Source organism: Perca fluviatilis, chromosome 10, assembly GCF_010015445.1.
Source record: "Perca fluviatilis chromosome 10, GENO_Pfluv_1.0, whole genome shotgun sequence".
NCBI lineage: Eukaryota > Metazoa > Chordata > Actinopteri > Perciformes > Percidae > Perca > Perca fluviatilis.
In genome coordinates, this window is record NC_053121.1 from 28,642,987 (window position 1) to 28,664,229 (window position 21,243).

The window sequence follows — 21,243 nt, forward strand, 5'->3', positions numbered from 1 at the left end:
AAATTTTTGTCAGCCTTGGATGTTATGTTTTTTACTTTTACTAAGTCATGATATCACATTGATTCAACTGTGATGAGCACTGCTGCTCATGTTAAAAACCCACTTCTACCATTGTTCATTTCATGCAAATTAATGTTGCTCTCTAAAATGTAAAACATACTCACTTCCTTTTCCAGATAATTTTTAGCAGCACCAGATGTTAAATAAAAAAACATCTATCTATACTATCATCTATCAATTACAGCAAAGGTAAAAGCTTTATGGAACTGCTTGTTGAATCCCTTACCCCTTATATGATTGTGATGATTATTTGAATACATCAAGATAACAATATTCCCGGGGCAGGTTATGATCTTACTTACCGTGGATACATGTGTGTACATGATCTAGTTAAGTGTGTTACCTTCTCGTGGATCTCCTGTGTAGACTGAGCATCACAAAAGGCCACGGTTGCTACGTCTTTCAGGATGGGCATCTCCACAGTGCAGTCTCGCCCGTCCAGCAGCGCCACCAGTGGGCGCGGATGCATGGGCCCATTCATAATGGGTGGCCTGATGCCTACACAAAAAAGAAAAAGAAAGAAAAAGTGTCAGATGGGCAATGAAGAAGATGGAAAATACAAATACAAGTCTTCATTGTCAGAGGCAGTGTAGAATTACATTTTATCAGCATATTTTTACACCTGCACAACAGAAATCTCCCACAGAGTAATTAGAAGTCTTGTATTGGGGGCGGGGGGGGGAGGGAATTTATTATTACAGGCATACATTAATTTGCAGGCTCATATCTTCCAGCATTTCTTGTTGTCAGTTATGAAATCTAAAACTGAAGATGATATGCTATTTCTCCTGGGTACAGACGATGTCCTGCTTCATCTGCATCCCATAATGTTTTTTGCTCCAGGCTGATACAGTTGCTATGACAACTGTGTAACAGAAAGCATGGAGGATAAAAAATCTCCAAGATTAACTGGTCGTTTTTCACAGCTGTTTTTCTCCTTAACTTTTAAAACGTTTTATTGCTCCAGTTTACTTATTACAAACTTTTTGATGAAGTTTGCAGACTCTTTGAAACAGCCAGTAATTAGGAACATGGATGAGGTGGGTATGCTGGTAGAAAATATAACAAAAACATGCCCGCGAAAAGTGCCCTCAAACGTTCAGGATATCCCTGTAGAACTAAGATAAGGAAGCAAAAAACACAATCATAATGAGAAGCATACTTTCGTATTTCATCCTGTTCAGATTGTTTTAATTACGTAGTCATATATTCATGGAAAATGTAAGTGCTTGCCTCTGTGCACCCCTGAAAGGGACTCTGAGAGCCACTTACTTTAGAAAAGTCAGACTTGACCAGAACATAACTGAGCATGCAGCCTGAAGCTTTAGATTATGTCTCATTTGTCTTTTATGTGGAATATCTTGTTTGAAATTGAATGTTAAATTATGACAACATGCAACAAAAATTTGATATTTCAACAGCTCAAAAACCATCAAAATGAAAACCACCACTGAAAATGATAAGTCGGTAGATATGGGTTAGAAGGTACAGCAGTTCAGGAGATGGTAAGATACAGTATGTATCATGAGAGACAGCCAGTATTTTAAATATAACTGAAATCTGTAGATAAAAGAGTGAACCGCTTTCACGTTTTATTAAATCATCTCTTCAGATTAAACCATTACCCTGAGAGTGCTGCCAGGCCTCAAAGGAGGATAAGTGGCATTTAACAAGGCAGATATGCCTGACGGCCCCACTAGTGGGCTGTTGCTGAGGTTTAACAAGAGCAGTGGTCCATGGGAGTTGCATTTATTAGTTTTCCTTCTATTTCCTCCTACTGCAATTTGCTTGGATCTCTTGGTTTATCTCTCCTTTCAGGTAACTGAAGGGTTAATCATTCCAGATCACTGACGGACATAGACTGAGAACAAAGACATCTGAAAGACAGACAGATGTAGATTTAAAGGGAAATCTAAGGCAGTGTATGCAATTGGGTCTCCTTGATGTGCAAAGAGTTATGCCTGTTATTGCTGATGCTGACTGTACCCATCACTCATCCCTGACTTTTTTCTCCTTCTGAGACGTGCAGGCTGACATCTCATATCAGCAACCCCGTCTGTCATTTCACTCAAAATATTCCCCCGTAAAAAAGAAATTGCGAGATGAATACACAATTGGCATTCCCTCAGTTTGAGACGGTTTTCCAGTTGCATGGGCTAACATCTTGAGAAAGTAGCCAAATCATTAAACCAGTCATTTCAAAATCGGCATTCTACGGCCTCTGCATTCTTTTGAATGCCAAGGATCCCTGAAAATCAGACTTGTAGACAGAAGCTTGGCAGCTCCAAACCCCCAAATTAGATTGAAAAACCTGGGCAGGGTAACTGAGAAACACTCAGCTATCATTAAGTAGCCCCTGAGCCATATAAATTAAAGGAAAAATCCTTTCCGGAATCATACCCTTTCTACCAGCATATATCATATAGCATAGCATATCATACATCATATAGCATATTTATATCTGATTTCCAGTGCTTTCCAGTTGTGTTTTTGTCATGAAGCTTTGTACTTTATTGGTTTTCTTGTACTTCATCTATTGTATATTTCTACTTAATTTACTGAGTTCACACTTCTCTGAATGCCCTTTCACAGTTTTCAGAAAAGAGGTGTTAACGTGATGCATTTACAATGATAAAAATGCACAGGGATTTTCTGTTTATTAAATCTCTTTTGCAAATGCAACATGAATTGTGGTTGACTGAGAAAGAGACATTTGAATCTGTCTGCAATCGATCGATTTCTTCTTGTATGACGGTTAAGCATTGGTGCAAAATAGTTTAGCGAGACGCCACTACTTTCTGATTTTGGAGACTTGGCATCAGTGTTTTAAATAGCAACATGTTTTACAGTTGATCAAATAATTGTTGTTGCATGGACATTATGTCACATCATCTACATTTAGCCAGTTACTAGTCGCTGTTATTTTTAGGCAATTTTCCTTATATCTGCTCCGGTGGTGCAGCTCAGTGACCAGAAGGTGGGGACTGTGCTGTACTGGGCACCTCCCAGGACTGAATATAGATATATAAAGTATAACTTCTGCATGAATAACATGAATAACAAGGAGGGAGGTACTGAAAAAAATAGCATGCAATAAACTTCCCAGGACAGATGTAGATGGATGATCTTCCTCTTTCTTGTCGAAAGTAAAATCTAAAAAGATTTAGCTCAGACTTGCAAATGGGGTGATTTTAAAAAAAAAAAAAAAATTTTAAACAGACTCTCAGTGGTTTTCTCTGTTTTTCAGTGAGTCAATGTGCATGCATGGGGAAATAATGCATACAGTGCTTACTGTACATCCATGTATGGTTCATGCTCCAGTGTGCTGCAGTGTTCAGGGGTTTGGCTATAATAGAAATGTATTCAGAATCTTTATGTTATATAGTTTAAATATTGAAACGTCAGTATTTAGATTTGATGTACTTTTTTTGGGTGAGAATACTTTTAAAATACCTCACTGCTAATTTACAATTATGAGCTATTTTTAAACCTGCATGCACATACTTCCTGCATGTATCAGGCAGCAGTAGAGCAGAGCGTGGGAGAGTATACAAAGAGTCATGTGACTGTAACCATGGAGTATTGATACATACATTTAGAATTGTGAATTTAACACTGATATTTGCACCTAAATTAGTAGTTGTAGGTGGAGGCGGTGGTTGCATGTTGTTTTAGTTGCCGAAATTTACAGGTTTGACCCTCATTAGCAACTTAGAAATGTATCTATATACTTATTATAAGCACCTGTATTGTATCTTTGTTAAGGGTAACAGTGTGAGCTAAATGTCTAAAATCCTGGTTTTGCTTACAGCATTTTGTAGTACTGACAACTTGAACCTTAGTGTATGAAGATAAAAGCAGTCCCTGTGTGCTTCCACTGTTAAAAAAAACTAAAGGATAATAGAACACTATTATTTTGCAGCACTCAGATGCTGCAGAGAAGCAAAGACAGACCACAGCTTGGCACAATCCATTGCTCAATTTCTGTATTGTCTTCTTATCCTCATCGTCAGATTACAGCATGAAACCTGATCTGATGAAGCAGCCCCCACAGCACAGTAAGACCAATAAGGTGAAACTCAAATCCTGCTCACAGTGCCTTATGTGAGCTGGCAAAACATTAGCTTTCCATAATAGGATTTGCCTGGAGGCCATTGCACTTACACATCAATACAAATTGGAATTGGATTCAACAACAGCAAAAAGTACTCTCAGGCCTTCAACACAACTGTCATTGTAACTCCGATGTAATCATAAGTAGCATGCTCGCCTGTAGGCACTCTACTGTATTTTGGCCTACAGACTTTATTTTTTAAAGGTTTCATTTAAGCAGAAAATAATGGGAATAAAGCGTGATTTAGTGATTTCATGTGTAATCAAGTAGGCAATGATGTTCATTTGCACAAAATAAGGAAATCTGGTCGGTCTAATGAGTTGTGAAGCAGAGTGGTGTTTTTGGAAAGTAACAGAGATTGCAGACATTTCTCCAACTCACACTCGGTCTGAGTGAGGGAGGAAATAGCTCTCATTCCAGCACCAAGCATGACCTTGGGAGGACCAGCACTACTGACTGCTGAGTACTACTATCTAATAAAACACCCATCCATTCTATCTCTGTCTCCCCGACACACACACACACACACACACACACACACACACACACATACACAACATCAGCACAACACTGTGAGTAACAATGCACGCTATCAATTGCTAAATCAAATCAAATGGCCATTATCTCCCGGTCTCTTTTATTTAATATATTTTCTGGCTTTCTTGCCACATTAAACACTCATTACATTCTTCATTATAAGAAATAATTGCTTAGACTTTACTCTTCTGAGTTCCTAAAATCTAAAACCCTGTATTAGGTTAACATTTTGAGGCAATGTAGCCGTAGTGATTTGCAGCCACGGCAACATAAAAAATGGGATGGAAAATAATTTGGTGAAAATAGTTCACGCAAATAAATGATCATCTGCATGGTAACAGCTCTGCTTTAGCAATATGTGCTTAAGGACCCTGGGACTCTAAATGACACCCACAATATGCAAACTACGTCCCTCAGGAAATTTGTAATCGGACCAAAATTATGCTAAAGTCGTTTGACTGACATTTAGAGATGGAAAAAGCATCTGCCAATGACTGCTGGGACTGACTCATGCAAGCCAGTGGGAAAGCCCAGCAGCCTGCCTGTATCCAGCTGTCACTGAACAGCTCACGTGAACAGCTGGATTTTTTGTCCCAGAGGAACGAGACAATGTTTTCAGACTGTCAGTCGACAGAGACAATGTCAAAGATCTGCGATTTTCATGTTTTAAATGTGCAGGTCACTGGGTAGTCTGCCGGCCTTAATAGAGAGTGATCTGCCAAAACAAGCTGTGAGTCGGTGATTTTGACCGACACTAAAGAACCACAACAACAAGTGTGTGAAACCACCCACTGTAATAACAAGGGGTTTCATTTCCAGAGCATCTGGGGGTCTAGTTTGGTATAACAAACATTGAACTATAAAAAAAAAAACTGTTGAGCTGAAACAATAAGTCAATTAATCAATTAGTCAAAGTATTGTTTTCTCAAAGAACTAGCTTGAAGTCATTTGTCAGGCAAAAATTTCCAAGATCCCCTAGTTCATGACATACAGGCCTTTTGAAATATTACGATCAAAGCTTCCTGAATCAAATATCTTTCCGGCCCCTTTCTGAGTTAACTGAAAGTGAACGTCTGCAACATGACACATTCACATTTCAGATACAGTGTTTGTATTTTTCGCTGTGCAGAAAAGAGGAGAGAGGAGAGTGTTTGCTGTCGGCACCTGTGATCAGTCAGCTGCCTGTAACTGTAGCCACAGCACGGCTGATTTAGAATGTCACTGGCTCTTCTGCCGTGCAGTAACATGGCGTGGTGAAAAAGCCCCTGTATCCTCGTCTGTCACCCTCTCAGCGTTGATCTCGCCATCCCTTCTTCTCTTTTGTCGATTCATTTTCAGATCTCCATCTCTCATTTCAGTCTTGTTTACACAAGACTTTCTTTATCTCCCTTTGCCATTTCCCTTCTTTTCTCCTGTCCCGTCCATCTCTCTAGCGATAAGAAAAGCCACGTTTTTATGTCATCGCTGTATTTATGTGCTTGAAAACGCCTGAACATCTGGGTTCAAAGTGTTCAGGTAGTATGATGTTTCTGCTGTCTTTTGTTCTTTCTTTTTGTCTCTCTCCACCCACACTTTAGCACACACACACACACACACACACAGACTGGTTTACACAGACACACACACACACACACACACACACACACACACACACACACACACACACACACACACACACACACACACACACACACACACACACACAATACAAGGTCTTAATTTGCAGGTACTGTATCAGCAAACCAGTTCAAGGTTTGTCAGCTTTTTGTTCTCAGCACTAAAGACACAAGCAGCAAAACAGACAAGGAGATAAACAACTCAGGGTATACCAGCAACCATTTTTGGCAGCAGCTTAGTTGTGGGGACCAACTCAGAGTCAAAGTTTGAATATGCAGATTTCAGTTCCAGGTGTACTGTTAATTCACCTCTTTGAATATTTACTGAGCTCTCAGTTTTAAAGCAGTTCTACTTGCATTTTTTTTGTTAGAAAGAAGGTGACTAGAGACCAGCTATGCTTTGAAAACACACTGTTCAGATGTATACCTATGTAACTACATAGGTCTAGATCAATAAAGCTATACAGTTAGCAGCTGGCCCCCACACAGCCCCGCACTGAATCAGATACCATGAGAATCACAGACAACATTGCAGGCTGGATATGCTGCAGCCTTTTCATGTGGTGAGAAAACACATAATTTCCGTTAAAAATACAGACTAATTTCATTAGATTTTGAGTGATACATATATATATATATATATATATTTTTTTTTTTTTCAACCTCTAAGCTTCTGATTCTGAAAAGAGGAAAATGGCACTTCACCACTCTACATATCAAGTGTGATGGGTGTCACCAGTAGGCACTGCTAATTTGTGAGATGTGATGAACCAAAAAGGTTGAGAAGCAAAGTCTTAAACAAGACTTGCCCTATATGAACTACTACTATTAAATACATGCTTTAACTGGATTATTGAATAGCCATCTGCCTGTTATAGTGGATTAACTGTTAATATGCTGAAGAAAGTCACAATCATTTTGAAGGCTCAATTGGATTGGGGTCAGTTACTCCGGAACAAATGTGGCACATTAATGGATTATTAAGGCTATGAGGCATCTATTGTATTATAAATTAAGGGGTCCCAAACTGGCGTCCAAGGACCCACAGGGGGTCTTTAAGTCGGTTCCTCATCAAAATGAAAAAAAAAGTTTTTAATTTTACATACTTGTTCCATTTATTAGTCAGTATGGCTGTTTATTACTGTGAATATGAATAACTTATAGTTGAGAGGATTGGGATGCCTAGATGAGATTTATTTTATACTCTACTCACTTATCTATATGTGATCACAGCAGCTCCACAGTCAGTCAGCAGTAGCAGATGTACAAACTGTACACATTTAGTCTACCACATTTATATTCTTTTCAGATCTTTGATGAAAAAACAAGGTGCTGATTTTAAACAATGAGACTCACTGTTTAAAATGATAGATGAATAAAATATTACAGTTAAATCATTGTAGGGCAGACCAATGGATGTAAATTTATGTCTGATGACATCAATAGCAAAGATGTGCCAGCTTGCAGGCTGCAGTCTCTAAGCGCCTGCTACAGGGATAACAGCTGAGCAAGTTGTCTCTAAACAGACTCCACTGACTATGCTGACATATAAATTAATAACAACTACAAATAACTGTCATGCTCCTCAATACATTTTCCTTTTTGAATAGTGTCCAAGTGTAACTAATAATATTGGCTAACTATCAGTGCATATGTCATGCCTTAAAATACCCAGCCTCTCAGTAGCAGCTGGTAGATATTTTACTGCTGCTTCCGTCGAAGCTTTACTCAAGCTTTTTTTGTGGGGTTTTAAAAAAAAAAAAAAAACTTTTTTTGGTTGTTGGGGGTAAATTTTTTTTGTTGGGCAAAAAATTTTTTTTATTTTTTTTTTTGTTTATTATTAATTTTTTATGTGTCTTTTTTATTTTAAAATAGTCAGACTTATGAGTGTCAGTTTATTTTAAATGCTCAATTCAGAATGCTCATTTGTAATGGAGTTGTAGTTAAAATTAAAATGTGAGCAATGTTATATAAAAATTCTGTATTATAAAATAGTAGGCACACATTTATAACAAAAGAAACTATTTAACATTCTCACAATAGACTTGTAGTGTTTTGGATATGTAAGGCTTATGAAAAGTTTTTTATCTTAAAGACAAGACAACAAATAATCCACTGCACCATCATGCAGGTGTGTTTCATGACGTAAATTAATAGTACTTTCAAGTGTTGGTGTTGTTGGTGTGTGTGGGGGTTGTGGGTTTCTCTAAATTGGTCATGTCACAACATGAGCAGTTTGCTTCAGTTCCTCCTTTGACATAATAAAGTGTCTACAGTATATGGAACCTTCTGGTGGAAACTGCCTGGAGCTATTAAGCACAATCACATTACTTGTTACCTGTTAATCACTTTGTAAAATCATCCAATATTAAATTCATACAAAAGTCTCCAACTGAGCACTTGGATTACATTTTAGTATTTTTTTTTAGCAAATACGATTTATATAAGCGATTAGGGGAGAGTGACTGGCGAGTGTTTGTGTCAGTCATCGAGGCCTTTCTAATCAGATTAGACATGAATCAACGCACCCATCAATCACCAGGGACAACAAGCTGATTTGAAATCAGCCCTGAAAGGTTCAACGATCTCTGCTGTGTGCCGAAACTGATCCTATGACCAGATGAGTTTCACAATTATTGACCGGCAGTGATTTGTGCACGAGCATCTTAAAAAGGGCAATCCTCCCTGAACCATAATTCTTAGTCGTTATTCCTGTGACCTTGGATTCTTCTAGCCGTTAGGGCATAGTGTGGGCGGATGTGGGGATAGCTCCCGAAGCAAGCAAGTAAGTACAAGAAAAAAAGGGAAAAGAAAAAGATCAGAGCTGCAACATATTCTTTGATGTCATCAAGAGACACAGCCCGCAGCCTGTTGATGACATCACAGATTACAATCCCTACAGTTTCTTTTGGGAGAAACGACTTCACAAACCCAGATTTAGGTGACCACAGATACAGTGATTCATCTTTAGGGTTGATGATCATTTATCCTTACACCCTCCTCTTCCTGCTCCACACCCAAACCCCCCCTCCTTATTCCTCAGCAGCCCTACCTTGATTCCATTTTTCTTCCAGCCCCTATTATAAGTACAATCACTCACCTGCGTGTGAATCCGGCTGTGTGCATGCATGTGTATACTTGTGTGTGTGTGTGTGTGTGTGTGTGTGTGTGTGTGTGTGTGTGTGTGTGTGTGTGTGTGTGTGTGTGTGTGTGTCAAGGCAATCACTCGCCGTAGAAGAAGCACAATGAAAGGGAAATATGTGTCATGTCCTTGCTAGCCCTCGAAGGAGAGACAGATCTATTTCTGTCGCCACAAATGGAGGTGTTCAAGCAGCCTTCAATAGCAGAGATTTGCCTCTTCACACACACACACACACACACACACACACACACACACACACACACACACTGGGAGCCAGAGAAAAGGCTAACCATTCAGAGAGAGGCTGAGCGATAAAAAAGATAATAGAGTGAGCGAGAATTAAGAAGAGGGAGGAGGAGGAGGAAACGGAAAAAGGGAGAGGAAGAGAGAGAAGGGGGAGGGGAAGAGGAAGGCAGAATAATGTACACTGAGTTCATAAATATTGGCACAGATACACACACACACACAGTTCCCACATAAAAGCAGAGTGCTAGTTGTTTACCTAGAGGCATGCCTTTGTTGAGGAGATGTGAGCTTCCCATGGTGTGTTCCCCAGCTGGCCAGCACACAACAGAAACCTACAGTCTTCACACAGCAGACATGAACAGGAATCCAGTCAGCATATGGCGGCTGTGGCCAGCTACCTCGCTTCCCTTAGTCCTTCTCCCAGCCCCTTAGTGACAAGCATACACATGTGCTCCCCCTCTTCTCTCTCTCTCTCGCTCTCTCTCTCCCCCTCTTCTCTCTCTCTCTCTTTTCCCTCCCTTCTGTCCCCTTTGCTCGCCCGCTCTCTCTATCTGTCTTACCCCTCCCTCCTTCTCTCCCTGGCGTCTCTAGCTACCTCCCTCCCCTCCCTTTCTCACTTTCTACTACAGCAAATCTCTCAAGTCTTTCTGTCTCTGCCTCTGTCTATGTCACTAAAAAGAAACGTGCACGCATACTGAATGCAAGAACTGCTGCATTTACGGGCGGACAAGAGAGTGTAAAAGAGATGGGGGGGGGGGGTAAGCAGGAATGGGGAGGAGCTTACGCTGGCCAAAATTCATCTTTTGTTTCCTGAAAGACGACAGGGATAAAAAAAGAAAAGAAAAATGAGTTATGCAATTACAAGTATGTAGCAAGAGGGGGAAACTTGTTCTATTTGACAAAAGGAAAACAATTATAAAGATTTATTGTAACAAGTGGGAACATGTTACGACACTTTAGTCAGTGTGTGTTTCCCCAACCAAACGTAACTGCTGGTTTCTAATTTTACTTTATGAGTTTACTTCTGCAATTATACATATTCTGATCTGAGATCCAAGTGTGCTGGCGTTCTTTCAGGACATTTAAACTTGAAAATAAACTTACTAACTGTAAACTTGCTAAATTCACAATACTAAATAAAACATTGTATTGGAAGATTTTCATGAATCCACAATTTCTACAGGGGTAAATGTGCTGCATTTGCAACCTATTTTCATACAAATACTTGTACCAATGTCACGCATGAATACAGGTTTATTACTTTTTTTTAATTATATTCTACGCTGTAAATTGTAAAATCTACTTCTGATCATATTCTAGTTCAATGTTTAAATGCAACTTTGCAATTTATAGTACTTTGTGATATCATAATGAAAACCATGCAAAACTCTTATTCCTTGCTACAGAACTGGACAAAACTGTTCCTGACTATACTGATTATAATTTTGCGTGACAAACAACACGTGGAGTTCTTGATAAGTTTATCTTGTAAAAGAAAGTGTCAGACTGAAAAAAAAACCTTCTCAGCAGGTACTTAAACTTTGAGTAAGACAATAGTCTAATTCATTTTTATGATTACATACTATTTTTTTCACACTCAAGCTTGATATATGGTTCTGTGGAGGCTCCACGTAGAGCTTTCGCCGAAGCCTACGTAAGTGGCCGGAAGTTAATACTATGTGCGTTGATGAATTGGCGTGTCATTGGCGTGTCACACACCAATTTGTATTCCGTTTTTGCGTGTTATGAAGACGCATAATCGCATTTTTGCGTGTATATCAACGCAAATCGGCCACCATTTCCACCGTAGCGAGTGGTATAAAGGAAGGAGGTAGATTGGGGTGGCGGATGGGTAAAACACCGGACTTTCACCTGGGGGAGCCAGGTTCGCGCCTCGCGTGTGGCGATTTTTCGGCCGTTTTTAATGTTTTGTTTTTAATAAGCCTTACCCAATGTTTCTTTCCTAAACCCAACCATTTGTTGTTGTCGTAAGCGTGTTTTAGTCGTTATTTTCCGTGTTTTTGTCACCGTTTTGTTACTAAAGCCTTTCCCTGTGTTCTTTTCCTAAACTCAACCATTTTTTTTTTTCTTGCCAGGCGTGTGGCGTTGTTCTCGCGATAGTACGTCGCGTTCTCGCGATAACGCGCAACGTGGCGAGGCCACGTGGTGGGTCTGTTTACATCAGCTGTTTCCAGCGTGTATCATACACCTGGATAGCTGAAAATGGCGTAAAATAACACGCCATTTGGCTTTCTGAAAGTGGCGTATATATTTACGCAAAGTCATGATGTCATGTTGCTTTAAGAGAATAGCAGGGCCGGCATGTGTGTGCATGGGGAGTGGGTGGTAGAACGAGTGAGAGAGTGACGGTGATTAGCTTCAGAGCGAGTACCGATTTTGGAGGTGGAGACCTGTGTTTTCTGACCACGTTGGGAAAGTTAACCCTCTCCTTGATTTCATGTTGTTTATGGAGAAGGAGAACACGGAAATGAGTAGGGGGGAAAGCAACGCTGCCAAGCGACGTGTAGTCACATTTTTTGAAAGGTGCCCGTCAGGCTACGGTGTAGGGTCCGGCGTAGGGGACATGCCTCCACGTACCTATGTACTTAGCCACGGCGTCAATTTAATGCAGAGGCATAAATCGGCCTTCACTCTCACACACCATCTCATTACTTCTGTGGTTTGCAACAGGTAGCATGTTCTCTGTTTGATCCGAGAACCAAATTCATTTCTACAGATTCTTATTTCCCATAAAAAATTATATTCATGAACGGTTAAATGTAGATCACACAGCATAGTGTTGTCAATGATGTGTCATGGGTTTTGTCTTCTCCTATTATGCAACTAAATATGGAAGACAGTGTTTTTAATCAGATACTTTTAACCTTTGTACCATTAAATCACTTTAAACTCTCCATATCAACACCTATCACCTACTCAGACTCTTTCTATTGCTGCAGCGCTGATGTTACTCTCATCTACACTTGGCCACTTGATAACCACAGTGATATAAGCAGCCTCAGACACCCCCCTAACTGCCAGGGCCTAACCTAGTTTAACAGGAATGATTGTTACGTCACATCCTCACTATTGGCAAATGTCACAGACAGGCAATGGGCGAACTGTTTTCATCTTCAAAAGAAAATGAGCAACATGCTGCTCCTTGTTTTTTTGCTTTATTTAGACACTGGAGCAGGGCCGTTTGTGGAAATTCTGGCTCCTTTTAAAGAGTAGATAGCTTGAAGCCCCGGCTTTTTTCTTTGATAAAATAATCCATCTGGAATCTACAGCTGTTCGGTTCGTCACCATCTCGTACCTCAATCACAATGGCACCGAGTCAGAGAGTAGAGACATCTGATGGGAATTATGCCTAATAATTTAATGATGTCCACACCAGATTGGGCAGACACGGTGGGAGAGGACATGACTCAATCATTCCTCATAACGAGAAGTAAACACTGAAACTAATATAACTGTGGAGTTAAAGCTAAACATGGTGTCCAAAAAAACAAAACAATAATATTTTTGACCAGCTGCAGGTGATACCATATTGGGAGACAGTGAATGTTAAATAGCCTTAACACTATAATAATATTAATAATACTAAAGGCTGAGCCTTTTGTTCACAATTCCACCATTTTGTGTGTAATAATATACCAAATTCAGTTGTGTGTGGAAATTACTGCTGGCCCGACCCATGACACTATCTTAAGACGTACAAGCTCGGTCCGAGCACCTTTGTTTGTTTACCATTTACCGAGCCAGGGCTGTGTAAGAACATCAGATTTTTTTTCAGCGCACACACAGAACACAGCTAGGGGACTGTGAGGAGATATTTGCTGAATTTGACAAAAAGTGTATTGGATTCAAATCGTAGACTCCACTTTTTAATGCCCAATTCACACAGAAGCTCTGAGCAGTGGCTAATGGGAAGTTCCTAATCTGTTTCTGTGGAAGCAGTAGAGTTGGGGAAGTTTTAGATCCTGCTTATGTTTTGTAATGCAAACGTAGACTTGAAGTCACTTTATGACATGCAGCCGACATTGGCTGCCACTTTAAACAGACCTGAAGCTGTCCCTGGGTTTCAGACTTGAAAAACATTGTGGCTTGTTCCTCTTTTTTCACCTCAACACTATTAACAGTCTGACAAAATCTGTTTCTGATTATATTTGAGGCAAGAAAAAGCCCATGTACTGAAGTGTAAATAATGTTTAAATCACAACAGCTACTTTTACTTTTTTTTAGCTTTGTAAGGGGGTAATGCATCACATTTTGCTCCATATTGCAGAAAGTATCAGCCACTTTCTCTAAAGCAAAGAAGCACTTAAGCTGCTTAATGTCTCGCCTTAATAAGCATGATGTATTACTTAACTTAACACATTATGCAAATGTAATAGCTAACTAATACATTTCTTAATTGACAACTATCTTCTCTATACTTGTCATCAGGCCACTCAGTGAGGTCATTAGATAATACCAGTTGCATGTATAACAAGGAATGGGTTAAGTGTGCAGGTCCAGCTTCAGTTCTTTTACCAAATTCAAACTGACAACCTGGGGTCAACAATGTGAGAAGCTACAGACACATTTATCGTGTTGAAGGGGCAAATTCACTCCAACCACATCTTACATGCAAGAGACAAAATGTTCCCCGGGAGATAGAGGAAACATGAAACATATTCGGTGCTTCTAAATAAGGATGGAGAGAGGGGAAGACAGTGCAGGGAGAGAATATATGTACTCATCTAGCTACAGAGAGAAAGAGGATAGAGAGGTACATGGGAGAAAAAAGGAACAAGTAACGATCGGCAGTAACGATCGGCAGGATATGTAATGCTGCTCATGAGGGAGAAGGAGGAAAAGAAGAGAGAAGAAGTGGGGGGGGGGGGAGAAGCGGACAGATTTAGAGATTTCACCTCAGTCTTTCATGTGTGCAAACTGAGCAGATATTCACACATATATTGTTTGAGGTTGGACATTAGCAGTTACATCCTTTCCTCTCCTTATCACTCCACATCTGTTATTTCTTCCTCTTTTTGAAATTTCTCTTCTCCATCTTATCTACCTTTCGCTCCTCAACCTCCCTCACTTCACCTCCCTTCTGTCTGCCTTTCCCCTCCCTCTCTCCTCTACATCTCTTTACCTCCTGCTCTTCCATCTGCCCATCTTGCTCTCTATCTTCAGTCCCTCTCAATTTCTTCCTCGATCTCCTTCGGTCCCCATCACCCCCCACTCCTCATTCCCGCATCTCTTTCACTGTCTTTTTCCATCCCTGCCTTGATCATGATACATCTACACACCCCGCCACCTCCCACCCCTTCTCTCTCTCTCTCTCTCTCTCTGTAGTCACTGCAGCGTGTCTAATGGTTCAGCTCCCTCGCAGCAGATCCACCAAGCGGAGGCCAGGCGAGCAGCAGCCCCGACTAATGCCTCCCCACCGCTGGCCTTATCAAGACTGACAGCCAGCTCGACCCAGAGCTATCGCTAACACACAAACACACATAATTACAAAGATACAAGACACAGAGAAATAAATGCACTCTCACATAAGCAGTTGCATGCAAAATATATTACATACAGGGTTGCAGGTACAAACGCAGATGCAAAAAAGTGCAGCTGCAACCAAGCCAAACACACACACACACACACACACAGAGCTACAGATGCAAACTTACGCTGTAACTCTAAATGTAGCTTTTAAGAAACACAGAGTGGCCATTGTACTAGCTGTAAACGTGTACATGCAAGCACACACACACGCAGACACACACACAGCAAATTGGATTTATGGATACTGACAGTGAGCTGCAGAACAATGTGGACGCCCCTGCATAGGAGAGAGCAGAATACCTGAAAAACTAGCAATCTAATCTACTATAGGAGGAGACGGGTACAACGGGCATGAAAAATCGAATTCATGCATAGAATAAAAGAGTGAAAGGAGGTGAAATAGGTAGGAGCAGCAGGACAGAAACAAAAGAGATGAATTGAGGAACTGGTTAAGTATTTTTCAAATCAAATCTTATTATTTTCAAAAACAAATTCAAAATATTAAATGTCAGAAAATGATGAAGAATGCCCATCACAAGTTTATAAATCTCAAGGGGATGTCTTCAGGTGTCTTGATTTATCTGTCCAGTCATTCCCCCTCTCTCTCCACTCATTTCCTGCCATCTCTCCACTGTCATAATAAAAAGAAATATTTATATATAAAGTTTCCTATAATCAATTGTTATTCTGTATTATACCATGTATTTATTCTTTAAAAGTTACATAACATTGTTTAAAGAGAAATCCCTGTATCGAACACCTATGATGTTTGAAATAAAGCTCAATAGGAACAAACAAAGTAATTTACTCTAAAATCACAGTAAATTTGGCTCTAAATTCCTCACATCTTTAATTGATAATGTATGAGGAAGATTACCATAAAAGGAGTGCACAGCCCACCTTGGGTTCAGAGAATACAGTATACACTTCAATGCCTGCGTACTCCAATATAAAAAGTCAGTTTTAATAATAAAGATGTAATTTGAAGGTAAGACCACATGTTTTGTTGTCAGTCCTTAAAAATGAAAGACTAATAGCTTTAATAGATTTAGATAGATTTAATATATTGCACTAACATTCAACAACCACTCTGTGAAATCCATCATAAAAGATGCAGAAATACACGTCTCTGCCAATTTATTCATCAATAAAAAATAATCCTCATGTCACACAAACTGTACACATACAAACAAAAATGAACACTCATATTCATACAGTCACACCCAAGCAAGCCTTCATGCTGTAAGTACACATTCATCAAGTTATTTCCACCGTTATTTGGCTTGGCACAGACTTACTGTATACATCTCTAAAAAAAAAACATGCTGTAAGCACAGCTACTGCTATCACACACACGTTTTTACACATAGACACTGACACACATTCACACATACTACACACAGAAAGCACTCGATAGGGGGCCAACAATACATCACAAACATTGCATCACCTTCCTTTCTGTGTGTCCACTGTTCCACTTTGTTCCTAAACTGGGTGGGGGTGGGGCATGCAGTAGATAATGGGCCAATTGTAAGCGATTAGAGCTTGTACCAGCCAATCAGGAAAGCCCGGCACTGGACAGAGGCCAATGGCAATATGTTCACCACGGCTTGGGGGGTTGGTTCTCACTCACACAGGAAAATACATGTGACCATATGGAACGGGTGTAGGGTGAATTCACTGGTTGTACTTATGGACTTAAACCTGGATTTTAAAATATCCTACACTAGAAATACTACAATGTATATCCTTATTTCTATGTATTGAAAAGTATAACTACTATAGAGATTGACTAGAAGATTTACCCATCATAGGTTTTACACTTTATTTCAGGTGACTACCTTGAACTACAGTTTGGTCTTCAAATGGACAAATAATTCAGGATTCCTTAAAACCACTGTCTGATCTCCTCATCCCCACTAATGTCAGTTATCAATTATCAATTCATATTTAATTAATAAATTCATGGCTATCTCAAAATGTTTATAAAAACTCTGAAAAATCACTGATCACAATTTCTTAAAGGCCAAGGCGACATCTTCAATTGCTAAGGTCTATTTTATGTTTATTTCTCAAATGACTTAAAGCAGTTAGTATTATTGTGATTATTAGTCATCAAATTTGTTGTTGATTCATTTTCTGTTCGCTCAACTAAAAAACTTTCAGCATTAGCCACCTGCCCTGTCATTCACTGTCTGTGTTTTTGCAGCTGATCTAACGTATGTGCTGTATTAGATGACAGGAATCTGGTCTTAAAGTAAAGTTCTATATAAATTGAATGGTTGATAAGGCTTAAACTCACCTCTGCTTGAGGTGTATGCTCAAACACAGCAGCCCTAAGGAATACAAGAACACATGATTATAATGCGGACTGATTAGTTTGTTCATAATTTACTGCAGTATTTGATTTAATTACAGATACATTTTACAGGTGCTCTCACTCTGGACCGCATAGTTTATTAATATTACGGTATCAATTTTCTGCTCACATGTAATTTGTAATATGGTATGGTTGTAATCTTAGTTGATGTCCACGTAGAGTGACCTAGATTAGTATGAAAAGTTATTTATTAGCATTAGCGCTGATAACAAGTCAGGTAAAGCAATATTGTAGTGGTTTTAGAGAATGTAATGTTACTAGTGCAGCAACAAGTCTGGGACAAAATCACTAATATAAAGCTTCAAACTGGAAATAAATACGGAAGAACGACTTCTCAACTCGAGAAATGGAACCATACGAGGAGCACATGAATGCAGCACAGCATACAGTCGTGACGTCGCAAAACATCACAAGAAGATGCATTAGTTAGTGTTCCTGAGCTCTCATTCACATCACATGCTCTTCGTGAGCACATTTTATGAGCAGTTTTCCCAGTTGTCCATTCCTAGGAATTTCATTTGTTTTGTTTTTTTGCTGACAACGTCAAGTATCCATTGTCCACACTGTCTCATAAGCTGAAACACATTTAGCAATTTTACCTGGACACTCATTTCAATCCATATTTATAATTCCTACTAAGGGGCTATACAAGAATGCAATATACCGATATGCAATACGTGAATTAATAAACATGTTCTTATCATCAACCTGCCATATGTTACTGCATATAGTCGTGTACCAAAAATTTCGCCAACTTTCCGAGTTGTTCCTGAGGAGGGGGAAATTCCTACATCTATTCACGTACATTTTCCCCGTTGTTAACTCGTTATTTCGACACCACGTGAATGTAGCATAAATCGCATTGAATCAAGGAATACTCTGTTTGAAGCCACTTCAAATAAGAAAAGCATCTTAAAACTTTTCAACAATGCAAGTGTCAGTGCTGACACCGCCTCAGCAGATGGCGGTAGTGAGCACCAAGGCCATTCTGAGTTGATAGAAGAAAAAAACACAAACAACCACAAGAAAACCACAAAACCAAGATGGCGGTGCAAGAGACAGCACCTCAACTGTCCATGGCTCTCAAAGTCCAAGAATATCCCACCCTGAAGGTAAACAAGAGCTAAAACGTCCATATATTAATAGCCTAACGATTCTAGTATGTCCAAAAGGCACGATGTGTTTGACGCTATTTGGAAAATGGGGATTATTAGTTCATTTGATGGCGAGACCAGCGAAGTTGACAGGGAGGCTAACGTTAGCTGGACTAGCTTAGCCAGGTAGCAGCGTCTACTAACTACCTGTCTTTGAAATGCGATATCAAAGATCAAATAGTTCGATAACTAACAATAGCTGGTGGCTAGTTAGCTGGCTGTCTGTTGCCTTAATTGATTCTTATTATTGGCGTCAAGTGTACTTAACGGTTTAGCAGTATAATTCAGTGAAAGGGTGATATAAACGTTAAAATAGCCATCATTACTTACAGAACCTGACACAGCGTGATTGCCCATCTATTCAACAACCAGGCATGGCGTCAAAGAAATGGCTTGCAGGCAGTCATGATTGGCCTGCTAGCCAGTTTGCTGTGGTGACACCAGCAGAAGCCACCTTTTGTCGTCGCAAAAGATGAATAGCCTACCAGATAACGTAACGTCGACCATGTAAATTTTTGCTGGTGGAAGATCGGTTGAAATCACCGGGGGAGATCCCGTAACGCTACGCTGTCAGGCAGAGAATCAGTTCTGCGTGTTTTAGCGCAGTGTCATCAGATTGCTGCTGCTTCTCTGCACTTCAAAATGGCCAGCGAGAGAAATCACAGTCTGCTGCCGCACACACGCACTGAACCTCCATTCCACATAACGTTACTGCGACGCCACCACTGCTAAAAGACGAGCTGAAACAAGCCCGGGCTGCTCCTGTGTTCAAGAAAGCATCGTTGTCTAAAAGCACGTTTGTGAGTAGCAATGTATAGATTTTGTGTGGAAACTAATGTCATGGTGTTGTCATGATGCATATAACGTGTTGTTGGCGATGTTAAGCCGTCTCTGTGTTCAGAAAAGCATGGCTGTGGTTCAGGGATATGTCTGTCTTTGCTTGGATGCTGCAGTAAGGATGATGGGCACCATTTTAAGACAGGAGTGATGGTTATAATTGGTATCAAATGGGAGTCTACAGCTGTGAAGAGCAGTTTTGGTTACATTTGGAGCTATATTGAGCAGAATTAAAATATCACAATGTTGCCTGACACAGACACTGAGGAATCTGCTAATCTGCATTACCAACAAATGACTCTTGTTTTAAGTATTATGTCCTTGTGGATGCATTTGGATATATATATATATATATATATATATATATATATATATATATATATATATATATATATATATATATATATATATATATATATTCTCATTTACGCTTAAATGGCTAGGGTTTTTGACCAGGGGTTTGTTGAATGCTGAAAATTCAATTTTCAGGCCCATTATAGTGAAATTACATTGTAATGCTGCATATTTAAGATTGTGTCTGTATTCAACGTAAGACAAAATCATAATTGCATTGACATGCTAAAATTACCTAAGCCATTTAATGATTATAGTTATTCTGATTATCAATAATAGGTAAAGTGCACTGCCAGGAGTGGGCTTGTCTCTTGCAATGAGCTGCCTCACAACAAATCATGACAGGCAACCACTCCCACCGTATCAGCCAAGCAGTTATAATAGCTGTCTGAAACATGTCTCACTGATTAACATGTCAAGTAAATTTGAGGTTGTATGGAAAACAGTAATACCATATAGCCTATATACGATCTAGTAGTATATAAATAGTCATCAAAAAGGGAATCTTTGTTTTCTCAAAATGTGCAGGAGACTCATCAGAGAAACAAATTATGTTCACTTCTTTATAGGAGAGTTTTCTCTCTACATCTGCAAATCTAAAGCTAGGCTATATTGTGATGTAGTAAAAAATTTTGGAATTGTTTTTTTAGCCTAGATAAAATATCCACATTTAAATGCCCATCACATTCTGCACATTGATTTGCTACGTTTCTTGCCTTATACAGCCATAAATATTAAATACATAGCCATTTCGATAGAGAGCGTAACAAAAGCAGTTGACATAATCTCTATGGTCTTTAGTTCTAATACATTATGCTGCTCAACCTTGCTTGTTTGCATACAGTGGGAATTCTATGCATATTTTATGAATTGATTCTCTACATCTCATCCAAGCATAATCATCACCATCTACTGTATCTGGCTGCTGAAGCCTTCATTTCATTTCAATTTCAAAATTAATATATGGCCAAGTGTGTCACTAAAATTCTTTATTTGCTGGACAAACACTGACCAGTTTAATGTGCCAGTGGCAAACCCTGATCTCTATGTAGCCCTCAGTAAAAACTGCTGACATAAAGCCAATGCTTTTTCTATCTTTTCCCTCTCATAGTGGCCATACACATACCTGAACAGAATAAGCCCCTTGTTTCTGTCGACAGGACACTAATGAATATTTACTAGTGAATGTTTACTATTTATTGGTGCATATAAAACTGTTCTGTGGTACAATTAAATATCTGAATCATAGGGTC

The 21,243-nt window shown here is 39.5% G+C and overlaps 2 protein-coding genes and 1 long non-coding RNA gene across 6 annotated transcripts in view; 1 reads left to right on the plus strand and 2 right to left on the minus strand.

Moving 5' to 3' along the window:
• Positions 1-10,221, minus strand: part of LOC120566377 (C-terminal-binding protein 1) — a 29,909-nt gene extending 19,688 nt beyond the window's left edge. The window contains exons 1-2 of one of the 2 annotated variants that reach the window (XM_039812768.1): positions 9,972-10,219; positions 404-558 (exon numbers count right to left, since the gene is read on the minus strand). In XM_039812768.1, coding sequence (XP_039668702.1) covers positions 404-558; positions 9,972-10,011 — 195 coding nt within the window. In that variant the 5' untranslated portion in view covers positions 10,012-10,219. Of the gene's footprint in view, positions 1-403; positions 559-9,971 lie in introns of both variants that reach the window. The other variant, XM_039812769.1, reaches the window with a different exon arrangement.
• Positions 1-21,243, plus strand: part of maea (macrophage erythroblast attacher, E3 ubiquitin ligase) — a 99,610-nt gene that overhangs the window by 61,484 nt on the left and 16,883 nt on the right. Inside the window, exon 1 of one of the 3 annotated variants that reach the window (XM_039812770.1) lies at positions 18,603-18,757. The exons of 1 other annotated variant lie outside the window; for it this stretch is intronic. In XM_039812770.1, coding sequence (XP_039668704.1) covers positions 18,689-18,757 — 69 coding nt within the window. In that variant the 5' untranslated portion in view covers positions 18,603-18,688. Of the gene's footprint in view, positions 1-18,602; positions 18,758-19,467; positions 19,600-21,243 lie in introns of those variants that run through there. One more of the 3 variants, XM_039812772.1, reaches the window with a different exon arrangement.
• LOC120566386 lies at positions 15,038-19,246 on the minus strand. Its single transcript, XR_005640395.1, has 3 exons — positions 19,130-19,246; positions 17,568-17,601; positions 15,038-15,896 (listed from the first exon to the last, which is right to left on the minus strand). It is a non-coding gene; the product is annotated as an uncharacterized LOC120566386 (long non-coding RNA).